At 32.3% G+C, this 17,367-nt stretch overlaps 1 protein-coding gene and 1 long non-coding RNA gene across 7 annotated transcripts; both read right to left on the bottom strand.

Moving 5' to 3' along the window:
- Nucleotides 1-9,475: 9,475 nt before the first annotated feature.
- On the bottom strand, nt 9,476-10,470 carry LOC129294110 (uncharacterized). The gene is made up of 2 exons (XR_008589297.1): nt 10,242-10,470; nt 9,476-10,158 (listed from the first exon to the last, which is right to left on the bottom strand). It is a non-coding gene; the product is annotated as an uncharacterized LOC129294110 (long non-coding RNA).
- Nucleotides 10,471-13,030: 2,560 nt separating this feature from the next.
- LOC129294090 (uncharacterized) lies at nt 13,031-17,069 on the bottom strand. Of its 6 annotated transcripts, none has more exons than XM_054932213.1 (9): nt 16,641-17,063; nt 16,456-16,531; nt 15,836-15,972; nt 15,237-15,290; nt 14,190-14,263; nt 13,907-14,024; nt 13,569-13,605; nt 13,396-13,479; nt 13,031-13,275 (listed from the first exon to the last, which is right to left on the bottom strand). In XM_054932213.1, the coding sequence occupies exons 3-8, from the start codon at nt 15,935-15,937 to the stop codon at nt 13,436-13,438; spliced, it is 429 nt and encodes a 142-aa protein (XP_054788188.1). In that variant the 5' UTR covers nt 15,938-15,972; nt 16,456-16,531; nt 16,641-17,063; the 3' UTR covers nt 13,031-13,275; nt 13,396-13,435. The 6 variants fall into 6 exon arrangements, with proteins under 6 accessions (XP_054788188.1, XP_054788187.1, XP_054788185.1 ...); XM_054932212.1 differs by having other exon boundaries at nt 13,031-13,306; nt 16,641-17,061; XM_054932210.1 differs by lacking the exon at nt 13,396-13,479 and having other exon boundaries at nt 13,031-13,306; nt 16,641-17,069.
- Between the last annotated feature and the right edge of the window lie 298 nt (nt 17,070-17,367).

Raw genomic sequence — 17,367 nt, 5'->3', positions numbered from 1 at the left:
TGGCAATCCACCGTAGTAGACACAATAGACCTTTAAAATTGTAAAGACGCGATTTTAAATATATCAGAAGAGGGGGAGAGTTGTGAGAGTGAGGGAGAGTGACAATGGCTCTGCCAAGGCTTGCTAAATCTAGCCAAAGGAGGCTTTTTAGAGCTTGAGATACTTTGGGTAAGCTTTCTCGCCTATTTTCCTCTATTTTCCTTGGGTTTTTGCAAGTTATCGGGTTGTGACAATGGGGTCTAAACCTATAACTATATTCTTCCTATTCCAATGACTTCGTGGGAGTCTAAGGGTGATTGTTTGCATTCTTAATGTTTGAGTTATGCTAATGACCATGATTTATGATGATAATGTTAAGTTTAAACTTGACTCTAACGCTAAACAACTGAGATTAAGTTAATGTCGTTGTTTATTGATGTTATTTAGACTAGTCAAATGTTAAATGAGCTAATGGAAGTTGATAATGGGATTGTTTATTGTCAAAATCCAGTAAAAAAATAATATGTTAATGTATAGTTATTATATACTATGTGTTGCCTTGTCTTCATTTGTAAAAAAATAACATGTTAATTAGTTTACACTTTCATCATATTGTTGAGTGATACATGTCTAATTTTGAATATCGAAATGAAAATGAAAAGAGAATCCAATATTTATAGCCATGGATTTGTTTTTTATGTTCACAGCCATGGATGAACAGCTAAGTTCTTGTGCTTTTTAATGATAGTATGATTTAATAATTTTAATGAGCTTTATTTTTGTTTCTTTTTGAATTGATTTCCATTCTAATTCAATTGGTATTGTTTTTTAAAAACATTAATATATTCTATCTAGATATAGATTTTGTATAGCTATTATATATTGTGAGAGGGTTGTTGCTGTAGAAACAAACCCCTTATTATAAAAAAAAAGCGAGAGTAAAAAATGTCAATTATGTAAATAACTATATTTTTGCTAGAATATATGACAGTTATTTGTAATAACTGTTATTATTGCACTGCCAATATATGAGGTTATTTATAATAACCGTCATATTTGTTTTAGTGGGAGAAGTTTTATATGAGGGGATATTTAACTGTCATTTATAATCAAATATATATGATATAGAGAAATAATCATCATATAAAAAGCTAGACTTTTAAATGACAGCTTAATAAATGATAGTTATTAACCGTCATTTATAGATAAAAATAACCATCATTTTTGCTTGTTTTTGTAGTAGTGCAAACTGTTTAATAGTTGTTATGATTTGTCTATTAGCAACATCAGCAAATTCAAAATCTCATCTATAATCCACCATTAAGATGCCAAGGTGAGTCAGGATAATGAGTTAATGATTTTGATTAAATAGTCTGGACCTTTTTTGTGCAAAATTAAAAAAAAAGGTAATTTTCAAGCTTAGGTTATTTCCTTTGGAAATTAAACTCCCCAAGAGGAAGAAAATTAGTCCGGATTTTGTATTGAAAAAAAAAATGCTGGTAGGAAAAGACTTAACCCTATCGGGGATATTTGAAATGACATTTTGGAACGCCTGTTTTTTTATTTTTATAACAGAAAAATACAATCTGTTTTTAAGTTTTAACCCTGGTCATTAGAAAAAACTCGCGGGGAAGCAAATTTGGAAATTCCAGAGCTTGGAAATATAACATTAAAAAGAAAGAATGCTGGTGTCGGCGCTTGGAAAGGGGGGGGGGGTGGGGCAATTAAGTAGGAGACAGTCCAGGAGAAAAGATAAAAGGGTACTATCAGCCAACCAAAACGAGACACGCGTCATCGACTGATCCACGTTTGAGGATCTGATGATGGAACGAATACTCTTTGCAGACCCTAAGCCAAATAATATTCGCGGGTAACGACTTAAAATTTAAAAAATGCAAAAAATCCTTTTAAAAATAAATATATATGAGAAAATGATCAAAATAACAAAATGTATCGGTAAATGAACCAATCATATTGTAACACGTCATCTTCATCTTTTAGTATACGGTAGAGCTCACCTCAACCACCTATCCCTCTTATTTTTTTTCATTTAAATATTTATTACAATATATTTTTAATGTTTTTTAATAATTTTCCACACTTTTTTAAAAGTCCGTCCACGTTACTTTAAAGTTCTTCCACATATCTTACCCCAAGAAATAAATAAATAAATCAACCAATCTACCACCTAGTCGCCCAACTCCTCGATTAAATAAATAGATGCAAACTGAATTCATGTGCCAAATTAGTCAACCGGAGCGGCGCAAAACGCGGTCGTCGTTGGAATAGCCCCTGCAGAACCTAAAAAGGGACAAATTAATCCTTCCCTTATCTTATTTATAAATTTTTTTATCAACTTTAACAATATTAATATAAAAAATAAAAAATAAAAAAAATTAAAATTAATATAAAATATTAAAATATATCCTTTTATAATAAGTTTAAAAATTAGTGTCCTGTTATTTTTTCTCTTTATAAAAAAATAATTTTAAAAATATTATTTAAAAAGTTAAATCATGACTTATAAATAATACTAAATGTAATTTTTAAAATATAATTTATAAATTGAACCACAGGAAGTATAACTTTAGGTTCAATGCTTTTGTTATAAGTCTCTATATTTTTTTAATATTCTATATTTCTATAATAAGCTCATGAAAGGACCTAAAATATTAAAAAAATAAAAGTGCAGGAATTTTTAATGTAAAAAAAGATCCAGAAATTTATAATAAAATTTGAACAAATATAAAAATTCAGAATTATAATTTTTTTATAAATTTTAAACATGCAATAGATAAATTGTTTTTTCTAGTGATATTTTTACTTGGGTAAGATGGCTTATTTATCATCAACCTCAGCCTCGCTGAAAAGGACACAGTTGAAAATTTATAATGAATAATGCATGCAATGGTTAATTGTAGAGTTAGTAATATAAATTAATTATCGGACGAGCCCATGTGATGGGACGAGTTAACAAAACCTACATTGTGCGTGCCGTATTTTTTTGCCAACCTGCCAACTAGCAGCAGGTTGGTGTCAATAACAAATATTTTTTTTAATTTTAAAAATTATAAATTCATTTCTTTTCCTTAATTCTTTTTTGTGACGAAAAAAAATTATATTTTCTTCTCAAAACTAATTACTCAAATAATAATAAAACTCCTTCTAAATCACTACAAAAAATACAAATTAAAGATACATTAATACAGTATAAAAATAAATATATATCAATGACATACAAATATATTGAAAAGTTTAATTGCAATTCAAAGCTTAAAATTATTTCTAATTAATCATAATGTTAAAAGTTTTATAGAAGCTGCAATAACATTAATTATGCTAAATCATCTCAATAGATAGCTTTATTGGAGAGGTCTAATGAATCTTAAATTTAATTGGGGCTGAAATTATATATGTCCACTAATATTATATCGTTTTTCAAAATCTTAAAATATCGAGTATGAGTTTTTTAAATTCATATTGTGTATGTTTTATTCAAACCTAGCTATATCAACAGGGCCATTAGCTTGTTAGAAGTCAATTAGTATAGATGTAGTTTAGATTAGAAGTAGCAAGACTGGAGTTGAACTAAAAATTAATGATTATAACATAATTTTTGTTTTCCAAGTGAAAATGTATAGAAGTTAATTAGTATAGCTGGGCAATAAAAATTTAATCTTCATTTATTTGTTGCACAAATAAAAGCTTTCTACCTCTTAGTGAAGGTCAATTAGTTTTGTTGTTAAGGACACGTCATAATATCTCAAGTTGGTCTAATTTAACAAATTTTAATTTTTTATTGTGTAATCATTAAAATTAAAAATTGTAAAAAAGTAATAAATCAATTTTATTATGAACATAGATAATACAAATTTAATCTTATGACCAAACTCAATATTAAAAGCTTTTATAATTTTCATAAATGAACTATTAAAATTGCTCTGGACGATTCACTTTTAAATTTAATAAATTTAAAAATTTTAATATATTTACAAATTTAAAGCGATTTTACAATTTTTTTTTATTTAAAAAAATAAACAGGCTAATCGAGTTTAAATATGAGGGGCAGGAAAGGTCACCCTGCAAAACCTCCCCCCTCCCAATTTTTCAACCCAACTTCTTTTTTTTTTTTTTTTTTGTGGATTGGCAAGCTAATCTCACAGTCTTAGCCTATATTATCAACCATAGCTAATTGTTTCTTATAAACAGTAACCAAAGTATATTCCAATTTTTTTATAAATAGGAACTGAAGGAGTAAATTAATTAGTAACCAAGGTAAAAAACATTAATAACCTCCTCACGCCCTGAAAAAAAAAAAGGGAGTTGAGTGACAACTATAACAGTTTTTAGCGAGCTATTGGATGTGACATATTTTTTCAAAATGTAACTTTTAAAATATTACCTATCATTATAATTTCCTACATGTATCACATAATCTCTTTGGTGGTATGTATAAGGTAGAGAGAAAATAATTTGTGATCATATTTATAAGTTATTTTATTAAATCTTCATTATAATTTTTTTATTTGTCCTCTATTGAATGTTAGAAAAAAAATTATACTATTAAAATGTGTATATTTAATAAAAATAAAATAAAAATTATTAAATTTTTAGATAAAGTCAATAAATTTTAAACTTTGTATTTTAATAAAATATTAAAAATAATTTATAAATAAGGCAAGAGAAGCAAGAAATAAACTTGGGGGCAATGAGAACTTTGAACTTATAAATGGTGGAGGCCACGGTCTCGGCTTTTCACCGGATATTAAATAAATAGGAGGGTAGTGGTTGCGTCTTTGAGACGCATCAACAAAAAAACAAAAACAAAAATAAAAAAAAACAAAAAACAAAATGACAGCACTATGCTGTAAGTTCCGTCGCCTATCTCATATTGTTCACTACGGCCTGTCAACTTGCGACTATACAATGCGCAATCTGATCCAAAATTTACCTAATTAAAGAGGATTCACTAAATCCTCCACTAATCAAACAAGAGTATCACACATGTTTTGAATTCAACCGCATTATAGAATCAGCTACGTTCTCTCGAGGAATACGAAACCGTAGTCTGCCATGCATCTGATTAATAATGACGACGACGACGACGACGTTAACAATCGATAAAGTGGAATATAACTAAATTATTTATTTATTTTTTTTGGGTAAAATTCGAAGTATCCGTATCATCCACGATATAGGATAAATTAATCTTTCCGTACAGGTACATATGGAAAGTAGAAGTAGAAAGCATTCCCATTTCAACTAAATTTACTCCGTGGCAACAGGGGTTGGGGATTGAACTGCATTCAACTTTGCCCATGGCCGCTCATCGCAAGCTTGATTGATCTAAATGATTTGACTATTTACTTTTTATTCGTTTTAAGTTTAACTATTTACTTCACCTGCACATGTGACCCGAGCGTCATGAAGGCTCACGTGACTTTTTTTTTTTGGGTGTCGAGCTCACATGACCTTTTTTAAGTAACCTGTCAAAACACGCATTCTTAAATTCTTTTTGTCACGTATGGTAATTTTAAAGTGAATATTTCACACCCGTTAAATATAATATAATTTATATATAAATATTTAATTATTTATAATTATACCATCGACACATAAACATATTATGGTCAGCATAAATGTGATTCCGACAAATTCATTTTTTTCGTTCGACGAGAATCTCATGTGACATAGTATTCAATTTTAAGGGAATTTCTTAAAAATAAAAAAGAAGATTGGATGATTTAAAGATTTTTTTCAAACCTATATTGTACAAAAAAATAAAAAATCATTGGCGTAGTCCAATGTTGCGACATACAGCTGCATCATATTAAATAATAAGTAACATTGCATTGTTGGCTTGCCTTGTTTATCTCTCCAGAGAAAAAAAAAAAAAAAAACCTGAAGCCTCGTTGGGTCCCTTGCTTTAGTGGTAAGCACGTCAGGACAATCGTAGTGTGTGTTTGGATTATCTTCTAACTAAAGTTGGGATGACCCTGATCTCAATTGCAAGATAAAAAGCTCATTAACTTTGCTGAAATCTTATCTGGCATAAAAAAATATCAACCCAGGGTTGAACGAGCGTTCTCATCGAAGCTAAAATTTTGAGCTTCTTGAGGTGCTTCATCTTCAAAACGATGGTAACCATTAAATAATTGTCATATTCTCTCTCATCCTTGGCGTCTCACCCCACCCGATCCACAACTGGTATCTTCCTAGCTCTTCTCTCTTGCCTGATCTCTGCTCGCGTTGCATGCAATCACCGATGACGTCATCCATTGGGGTTGCCTTCAGTCGAGTTGGTGTCATCTCGTTTCTTATCTGATTGTTGCTTCCTTTCGCTGGTTGCCAATTGTTGTGCATCTATCCCGCCTTCATTTTGTTCTCTGCTTTTTATTCTTTAATCAGCTCTCTAAAATCTACATCTTTATTTATCTACCGATGAATGAAGAAATCACAGAGGTGTTTAAGATGTGAATAAAGAAATCAAATGGGACTTTTCTTTTTGATTAATTAGATGGGAGGAGATTAGAGGTGGAGAAAGTTAATAATAATATAATATGAGGACTGAGAAGGGAGTGCCGTCAGTGGAGGTGAAAAGAAGAGGAAAGAGGAGAGGAGTGAGTTGAGGAGGAGGGATTCAGGCTGCAGTGAAGGGGATGGAGAAAGGAAATAAATAAAAAAATGAGAGGATTAATTATAACTTATTTATATTATAATACATATTACAGTTTTTCTGAATCTGAACATTTTAAATTACAACATTAAAACATAATTATAATTATAATGTGTGAGAATATGGATTAAAATTAGCATTTAATTTATAATTCATTAATTTATTTCACATTTTTTTAGTCACAAAAATATATAGAAAAAATATATATTTATTTTTATCATTGTACATTTCAACTGATTTTTTAATAAAATCATCTAAAAAATTTCAATTTATGCAATTGACTTTTAAAAAAATATTTAAATATAAATCATGTTATATTCATTGACTTTCCTTCTAATATCAATTTATTAACCTCAATTAAATTTTAATCTTGGTGGAAAAGCTGTCCACATGCAGGCTGCACATCCGGATGTATAATATATTAATATTAATATTATAAATATACCATCAAATTCGTTTAACGATAACCTGTCACCAATCAAACCTTGTTTAATTTCCCAAAAAAAAAAAAAAACCTCGTTCATTTTCCAATTTCCAAATATCAACAGATGCTCAATCACGAGTTGGCCTTTAGCCTCTCCCAGACAAATTTATTTAATTTATACATCTTTTCATCATTTTGGAAGCATATTTACGCATGTCATCGCTGTCTAAAAAATATCAATTTTAGGACCCCGTTGTCGTCTCTTGTCGTTATCAGCTATCTTGTAACATATCCTTTATACTCCATCTAATATTAAATATAACAAAAATAAAAACAAACTTTATCTCATTAAATGAAATTAATTATATAAAATTCATAATATCTTTGTATTTTATTATTCACCAAAATTTAAAAAATGTCGCTAAAAAAGATCTCTCATTTAACAAGTTTTGAGTGTTTTCCTTGACTTTCCTTTACTATTTTTAATAAAATTTAAAATTATCTATTCTATTTTTTGCATTAGTACCTCTCGTAATTTTTTTTTATATATATCAAAACTATTTCAGACCATTTTTTATCATTTCTTTCTCAATATATACTACCTTCACCCTTTCTATGATATTAGATATAAGGGCTAGATAATTAATTTACAGTATTAAAAAATTAATTAAGTTATTTATAAAAATATATATTTGTTTTTTAAAATTATTTTTCAATAATTTATATTTAAAACTATTTATAAAAATATATATTAGTTTTTTAAAATTATTTTTCAATAATTTATATTTAAAACTATTTCTATTGATATAAAATTGATAATGTAAGGAATTTGGTGGCGGTGATTAATCTACAAACGCTTGCTGGACCCTGATGTCTATCTGGAAGCTTTTAGAACCTAGATCAACAGTGAAATAGAGAAGAATATAATATTTCTTTTTTACATGGTCTGGAAAACACTTAAATCTGTCATACTCGGTCAGGGGGGGAAAAAAAAAGGCGCAAACTGTCAAATTCGTAGAATCGTAGCGTTGAGGTGAGAGCGAAAAATTCAAGATGGAGCGCCTCATGGAGGCTGAGAAGCGAAAAACCAACGCATGGGCTTGATATGGGAGAGAGAGGCAACGCTGACGGGGCAAGTATTTGTCCCAGTCAGCGAGAGAAAATGCAAGCTCTTGCTACCTCACTCTAAAATTATTCGTATATTTTGGTGGGTTTGTATGTACGTGCATGTATTGACTCGAAAATGTTGCCTTTTTTTTTTCATTGTTGCCCTTTGAAATTTACACAACCAGGCCGAAGCCTTTACACGATATTCCACCCAAGCAGTGACGGACCCAAAAAAATAAATTAATGAAGGCATAATTTATATTTCAAATAAATATTTATATTTTTTTAAAAAATATTTATGTTTATATTTATATTTTTTATATAAGTTAATAAAATTAAATATTTTAAACAACACATAAAGATAGCATTAGAATAACACAAAAGACTCTCTTTATATATAGTATCATGTTTTTTAATTTTCATTAAATAAAATTTATACTCCCTCACTTAAAAATGTAAGATGTTTTTAATTAAATATCACTTTAATAAACTAGTTAGATGTATTTGAATTTACATCATCTTTTTATATTTATTTTTATTTAATAAAATATTTTACTTTAAAATAAATATAAAGTGATCTATACATAAAAGCACTTTTTAAAAAATACATTAATTATACATTAAAATATTAAAAATATTTTACATTTTTCACATCCAACACCTAAATTTAGTTGACAAAGCATATCTCTTTTGTATGGAAGAGAATTTTGCACACAAAAACTTTTTCATTTTCTTATCATCATTTTACCTCCAAAAAAATTACATGATTGAAAATATTCTGTACAAATTTTTTTTATTAACAATTTTTTTAACTATTACTTTTTCATCATAAAATCATTGATATTCAAGGTTATATATATATATATTTGTAGTTTCAGATAATAAATTTTTTAACAGGATAAGTAAAATTTTATAAAAAAATGAATGAAATTCTTTTAAAGTGAGGGGCAATTAATTTTTTTTTGAGGAGATAATAAAAATACAATCTAAATTATTTTAAGTAATTTTTTTTTGGCTGTGGGGGCTACTGCTCCCACTATCGCAAACGTGAATCCGTCCCTGCGGCCGAGTCGCCCCGGCTGGACGACTGCAATTATTTGTGGTCCCTTTCATGTCTGACGCATGCACGTGAAGTCAATTGAAAATAAAAGAAACAAGATGTACATCAAGTGATTAAACAAAAAGCTCAACCCCTCTCCCCCCCTCTCTAAAATATAAGTATATCGATAGAAAGAGAGAGAGATATACATATATGTGTGTGTGTGTGTGTGGAGAGAGGGACAGATAGATCAGTCGAAAGAAATCCATTCTTAGAGCAAAACCACGGGGAAGAAATAAAGGGAAAAACAAGTCAGTTTTGCAATGTCGGGCATGGCTTAATTATATATAGCAAATTTAATAAGCCAAAATAATAGTACATCAACTTGAAGGATCAAATGCGGCATCCCTAAGCGGTTGGGCGTGTGTTTTTTATTGCTTCTTTGACATATAGACGTTGAAATGATCGGCAGTACATGAGGCTTTGACAGGGATCGATCGAGGTTGCGGCTTTTGCGAAATGACATCGACACTGGCTGGCAAATTGCAAACTGGAATTCCGAAAAAAATAATAAAAAATCTTCAGATTAAAAAAGGATGAGAGTCAAAGTTTGGAAACGAGTTATTTAATGTGATAATGCAATTGGTCGTTTGGTTGGTTGAGGAGCCCTTGCCTGAAGCCTTCGCTCTTACTCTTTCACTCATTCTAAGAGCCATGTATGCTAACCTGATGAGATGTCCAAGAGACGCCGCTTCCACGTGTAATCTGTAATATTCTTCGAACTAACCAGAAATGGAAGCAAATTACCTGAATGTGACGCTCCATATTACCTTGTCGATCGTTTCAGCTACAGCATTCCTGTGCTGCTTGTTTAATTTCTTATATTCGGTCCGCCACTGAGAATTGCGTGTGCTCCTTCCTTGTTCCACATCACTTGGATATCGTATATATTACTAGTTATGATGCCCCAAAAAAGAAAAAAAGAAAGAAAGATCTATAGGTTGATAGAATTGTACCCAAAAAGCCGAGATTCTAGACCAGCGAAAATCCGATTTATGTCCACGCACGCAGATGCGCAGATCCAAATCTCAGAAAAAAGGGTGTAGCACTAAAAGTTAATTTGCTCTCTAGTGCACATTTATTCTGGGGCTTGCCTGCGTTGTCTCGGGATGACTTTATGGCTATGTGCACTCTTCATTAATTTAATTAATCCCTTGAAAGTGCCCCTGCTGTTGGGAAAAGAAAACAAAGTCTTCGAATTTCGAATATGAGCAGTTTAAAAAATAATGAGTTTTTAGAATGGAACAAAAGAATCCAGGTATATTAAATGAACACCACCAGCCTTTGTCTCGTCCACTACAAAAAGAAGTTTTTTTTTTTTTTTATTGAAAACCTAGTAGGATGCTAATGAGGTGTTAATTTGAAGCATGGCCGGGCTGGCTGGTGGCGGAAATATGGGGTTAGATGGTGGTAGGTTGTTTATCTGTAGTTAGCTGATGGACCATTCACTCACACTGCAATGAGTGGTTAGCTGGCGAATTGTGAAAACTAGATCGGCAGTGAGTTGGACCTTCATGCCTTAACTTACCACTTTCTTCTGGTTCCTGTAAATTTATATTCAAGATATTCGGATTAAAGTCGATTCCAAATCATCACGAGGGATATTAACTATTTCACCAACCCAATTCCCCACCCCGAATTATTTTGGTTATTGCTTTAAAAACGTAAAAGTGAGTACCCAATATCCTGCCCGCACTACCTTTATCAAAGCTCTCTTTCTGCGTGGAACATCAGGAGTGGCTTTTGTGTTTCGCGTTGCCCGTAAAACTCAAAACCATATTCTCTTCTGGTCCATTATTTTTCATGTATATTAGCAGAAGAGTGACAGGGTGTGAGCATTAAACTAAGGAAAAAAAAACATTGACATCTAAAAAGCAAAAGAAAGAAACAAAACGATGGGCAGCGCAAGAATATAAATTTATGGGGACGTAACGCCATCTAACAAGGATTTCCTCGAGCAAGAGAAAGGTGTTGTGGAGATATTGTTGAATTAGACATGTAAGAAGAATGGAGGAGAGGGGGTGAAATTTTCAAAAGCGGAAGGAGGTGCAAAGAAGAGGACAAAAGAGCGACCTGCCAGGTGGTGGGTCCAGCTTGGAGGCTTATACATAAATAAAGCAAAGGAGGGGGGGGGGGTGGCGGGAAAAGGGAGGGAGGGGGGCAGGCGGGCACGTGATAAGCAGTGGGGGGGTGTGATATGATAGGCAGTTGAATGAAAGGCGTCATGTTGAGTTTGTGAAACGGAGGGTGTTGTTAGTGTTAGTGTTAGGTGGCAACAAGCAGCACCCGCGAGGCGGCTACAGCCATCCTCTTCATTTATGGCCAATGGGGTTGGTGGACAACACGATACAGGACCTCTCATTTCAAATGTACGTAACAGTAATCTTTTGTTTTCATTTTATTGAAATTCCTCCTTATAATTTTAATTTTATTATACTAAGTCAAAGCTTCGAGACACAAATTTTAAAATTAAGTTACAATTGAGTGAAGATTATAAAGACTAACAAATTAAGAAAACATTGATAGCTGCTCCAAGAATGTTACTTTCAGTGGCTTGTGAGCTTGACCTACCCACGTTAATAATGATTAGAACAGAATGTGGGTTGACTCTGAAAGGTTGGACAACCACCCCCCCTCCGCCCCCCCCCCCAAAACAAAACAAAACAAAAAAAAAACGAGAAGAAGAAGAAGAGAGAAACCTCTCTTTCGGTCCTTTCTTTTCAGGGGTCAGACCTCCATTCTGGGAATTTAAGCGGATCAACTTTTGGTCATCTAGATCCCCACAGAAAGATATAGCCCATTGGGCTCACACACCAGTTTAAGAGGGGATATCACTCCGAACACAAGACAGAGCGATAGATGTATAAACAAAAATTCAATGTTATTGAGAGTTAATATCTACTCTAATTCGATAGAGGCATCATCATTCATTAATCGTACTTACTCTGAGAGTCATTATTATTCTGACACTATCAAGAAGATCAGAAATCTTGTTATGAAAGATTGAATGATCACTTTTGATTATGTTTGTAGAGAAGTAAACAGATGCGCTGATCTTTTAACTCATTGGCATTTACATGATACATTTAATATTATAATTTTTGATATACCACCACATGATTATAAAAACCTCATGGTTTTAAATATGACTAAATTTTAATCTTTTTGCAGGTTTTACTGTGGCTTTGTAATTCAAAAAAAAAAATTACAATGTTACCCAAAAAGAAAACAGATTTAAAAACCACTCAAACAAATTATACATAGATAATGATTAACAAGTCTCCTTAAAAAAAAAATAAATCACATTTTCATTTTAATAATAATCCATTCTGTATTAATCCTTATTTATAAATAATTTTTTTTTACTTGTACTTGGATATAATTATCTAAAAAAAAAACAACACTCAAGAAAGAGTGACAGACAGCACATCTGTACAGAAACGGAAAAACAGAAAAGACAGCGAAAGCATGGACCTTCGAAAGAGCCCATGAGCTTTCCGTTCCCTTCTCGTGACAGGCAAGCCCCTAACACTTCTATTTCATCATACCAAAAAAAAAAAAAAATCAAAAACGCAACAAAAATAAGAAAGAAAGAAAAGAAACGTTGTTAACGAACAAGCCGACGAGGCGTGCCCTTATCAACGCCGAAATTTAACCTCTTGCGATCACAGCACATTTTTTAATTTATGATTCCTGGCCATCAATTTACCCGCTTTTTTTTTAAAAAAAAAATTAAACACCCCACTTCAAATGGTTTTTCTATTACATCGTGCTAACAACTTTTTTATAAACAAATTTTAGTTACACCACAGTAACAAGAAAATAAAAAAGAACAGGAGCATAAAACACGAATCCTCGTCGGTATCTGGCCAACAAAGAATCCTGGCTGGTACAAAATCTGACGTTTGACGTTTGTAACAACCATGAGAAAATGCCAACTCACGTGCTCAATCTGAGCAACTCCACGAATTTAACACCATTCGATGAAGCCTACAAGAATCTGGATCAATAAAATTTCTTGCTGCATATTTTCATAGCTCAGTGTCACAAAAACGGACCATCAACTCAGATAACATTCTTCGAGCAAAAGGTATATAACTCAGACTGTACCTGCAATAACTACCAGCTAGTAAATGATCCCCATAAAAATTCAACATGCTCCATGAATATAACTCATTTTGAGAAGCCGTTCATCTGAGAAAATGATTTTGATACCACAAATTCATGTCAGGTAAAGCAGGTCTGTCGAAGGCAAACTTACCATATAAGCGCGCACATCTCACCTATGATAGCAATTATCGTCAAAACCTTACTGCGGATCTGCAAAAAGGGGAGGGGGGCAAAACTTTAATGGCTTACTGTATGCTGAATGAACTTGAACATGTAGCGTCCAAATAGGCATACTGTCATTTATGAATGCAGGTTTCGTATCACTAACATAAATAAATTCGTGTGGATGTACTTACGGACTGCACAGAAGTAAAAAACATTGTTCAGGATTTCTTGCATATCCGATTCGTTGGACAGTAGCAAATTACAATAGATCACTAAAAATGCAACTTCATAGATTCATCTAGACATGCATATCCCTGCATCTGACGTTGAAGATCAAGGAACTTACCAGAAGAGCACAAACAAGAGCTATAACTACACATCCAAGGTATATGGCTGTTGCAACCACACGGACAGGGTCAAACATCATTCCAATTTGCTGTGCAGGTCCTACCAGGAAAGCCGTGCTGCCAGATATATAAAACAATCACCTATGAATGGTTAAATAGACAACAAAACCAGACTTAACTCATAGGATGTTCCCAAATTTTGACGCGTTTTCTTGCTGCTTTAACTCCAGATAAACTATTTCTTAAACTCTCATATGTCAACAAGAGGGAGACTGCATCTACCTTCCAATTGCTAACAGGTTACCAAAGGTGAACAATACTGCAAATTTGATGGGTTTGGCAAAGACAACCACTGACTGCAAACCAAAATAAAATAATTAAAGTTGAATTACACTGATGACTTGAGGTTGCTGCTGCACTGAAAAAAAATTATCAGCCATCTAGAATGCATCCAGAAAAACTTTAAATAGAAAGTTAGATTAATTGTTCAATTATGATATCATCTTCAACTTTTTTTCAAGCCTTGGTTGAAATTTATATGCCACATTGCCAACAATCAACATTGCACGAACCTAAAGGTAAGAGTCATTCACTAGTGACAGCAGAATATATATATATATATATATATACGGGATAGCATTAGCATGTAAGGAGTAGTTTCCCTTGAAGGCGGTTTCCACAAACAGTTTCCTTTCAAGTGGCACTCAATCAGGAAGTAAAAAGAAATCTTGCATTTGACAGCCATGTCATTGCAAGTCTATAAGCTTTAACATTTGCGGTGAACTTATTACAGCAGTTAACTAAAATTCATTTGAAGTGTAATTTCACTGTCTCCCATTTACTGTAAATTTAAAGATGAATTTATGCCACTAATGGGACGGGACGACAGCTGAGTTATTTAGTACAGCAAGGGATTTAACACTTCTTGAGAAAGGTCTTAAGACTAGTGGACAAAAATAACTTGGGAGAGCTTCTTCCCATTTGAGGCCGAGTCAGTTTGAATTTGGATTAGTCAGTAACGCTGATTACCAGATGGTTTGTTACCAATAAAATGAACCTGTGTCTAGAGAGAGGGGAAAAGGCATTGCTGATTAATACCAACTATGGTAAAAAAAAAAAAAAAGTCAACTATTAACAAAAAAACCTATTATGGTTCATGCATTGATAAGGTAAGCTGCAAAAGCCAAAAGGAATGACATGACATGACACTGTTATGGTCAAGAGTATGGTCCATCTGTGATTTATCTGACCAAGATCTAGAAGACCAATACATTTTAAATTATTTAAGCAAAGTACACAACTGAAAGAACATCACCAAATTTCTCTTACCACTAACATGCAAACAAGACCAGCGACCAAACAAGCTGCGAATCCATAAACTCTCTGTCCAGTCAAAATCCAAAACTAGCATAACATAGAACTGCTGCACTACAATAACTCCCAAATACTTTTATGGTGCATTTGGATTAATAAGGATTCGGATTTGGACCAAATTTCTCATTTGGATACGCAAAAATTTATAAATTTGGATTTAATTCAAATCCCAATCCATTTCAAATTAATAATTCTTTTGTAATTTCAAATTTCCTCTACACTTTAGTCATTTGAAACTCTAATCAATTCAAACAGCTTGTTCCTTTTGCATTTTCACTATTGATACCTTTGTAACTCTTATTTTTTTTAATCTCTTATCAATTAAAAAATTTAAACAATCTCATCATTTCTTATTTTCTCTTTTTCGTTTCAAGTCTTAACTCATATCTCTTCATTTGATAATTTTCAAACTACCCAAACAAAAAATTTTAAATACATAGATTTCAAATGTGAGATTTGAAATACAAGATTTTAAATCTAAAATTCAAATCCAAATCCATCAATCCAAATGCTACCTTAGATTAGTGCAAAAAAGTTTTGACGATATGGAGCACCTGCATTGGAGAGAGGGAGCAGAAGACACCCGACTCCTCACCAAGAAAGCTCTCCTGCGCTTCATCATTATCTTCTGATCTGATTTGAACAAGCTTCCACATTATCAATAAGAGGCCTTTCCTTCATGCGCTGGGCCCTAAATAAATTTCAGAAAAGAAAACTCAATCATATGAGGATCACTTTCAAAGAAATCCCAGAAGACAATGCCCAATGAAAACATCATACGGATTCCCAAAATAAATGCTCAAATCGCACTGCAAATAAAATGCCAGTGATGTTTCTATGAAGGAATTTGATAAGTCAACAACAATTGAGGCACCAGCTAGGAAATTCATAATAGGGAAACGCAAGAAACAGTGTTTCCCGGGCCCCAACAGTCACAGGCGTAAGCAAGGGATCATTCACAGTCTTGCAACAGCTTTTTGAGAACTAAATGCTGCTTATTTGATTTCAATCTCCACACCTATCGCAACTGATAGATTTCCAATGAAAATGAGGCTACTAGAACAACAAATGGCAAATGCACTTAAAAAGGAGTTCCAGCAGAAGGGAAGAAAGAAGCCCATCAAGATTCTGGAATATTGCAGACAAAGGTTAGTACTCTCTGCCACAACCGCACCTGCGAAAGGAGTTTTCCTTCCTTTACTGTAAGCCTAGAAGAGCCGAGGTTGGAGAATGAACAATCTCGAAGAAATCTGCGAAAATTATAAATAAAAACAATGCATAAACAAAACCACAAATTTTAAGCAGTCAAAAGACATCAAATTGAAGATTAGTATACAGAAAATGACCTCAAAAGGTTACCTTGATCCGATCAAATTGTTGGGGATTTGATGAATTCCATTAAGAAACATAACCTAAGTTTGGAACTGGTGAAAATCCTCCGAGGTTGTCACTCACTCTCAACTATCACGCATTTTCCTGAAATCTACGCCTACTCATTAAACCAACCGAACTTATTTTTGGTCTGAAAACAAATCAAACTCGAATGCAAGCAAGAGGGAACACTCAACACTGCATTGCATTGCTGCTGGTGTAGAGCCCACTGGCACAAGGGAGATGGTGTGGAATTAGAACGACAAAACGCACCGTACTTGCCCTTCCCCGCCTCCCGGTTTTTTCCCCGATTCGCCATTTCATTTTACATGATGGACTATTTTATGAATGTGGTAATTACAGAATTGATGCATGTTAAAATAAAACGGGCACTTGTTTTTATCTTGAATGATAACTTGTTTATTAGATAATAACATTTTCTTCTCTCAAAGAAAATGATTATTTATTAAATTTGTTGATTACAAAATTAATGTTTGTAAAGATAAACTTTTTTTTTTGTTGAATGATAACCTATTCATTATATCATGATATTTATTTATCTAAGCAAAAGGACTATTTTTTGAATTTATTAATTATAGAATTGATGCTTATTAAACTAAAAATAAGGTTTTTTTAATAATAACTTATTTATTAAATCACAACACTTGTCTCTTAAATAAAATGATTATTTTTGTAATTGTTTATTACAAAATCA

This window comes from Prosopis cineraria, unplaced genomic scaffold (assembly GCF_029017545.1).
Source record: "Prosopis cineraria cultivar Desert tree isolate PC_DT_omini unplaced genomic scaffold, ASM2901754v1 PC15, whole genome shotgun sequence".
Lineage (NCBI taxonomy): Eukaryota > Viridiplantae > Streptophyta > Magnoliopsida > Fabales > Fabaceae > Prosopis > Prosopis cineraria.
Note: the sequence above shows the minus strand (reverse complement) of the source record. Positions and strands in the feature narration are given on the sequence as shown.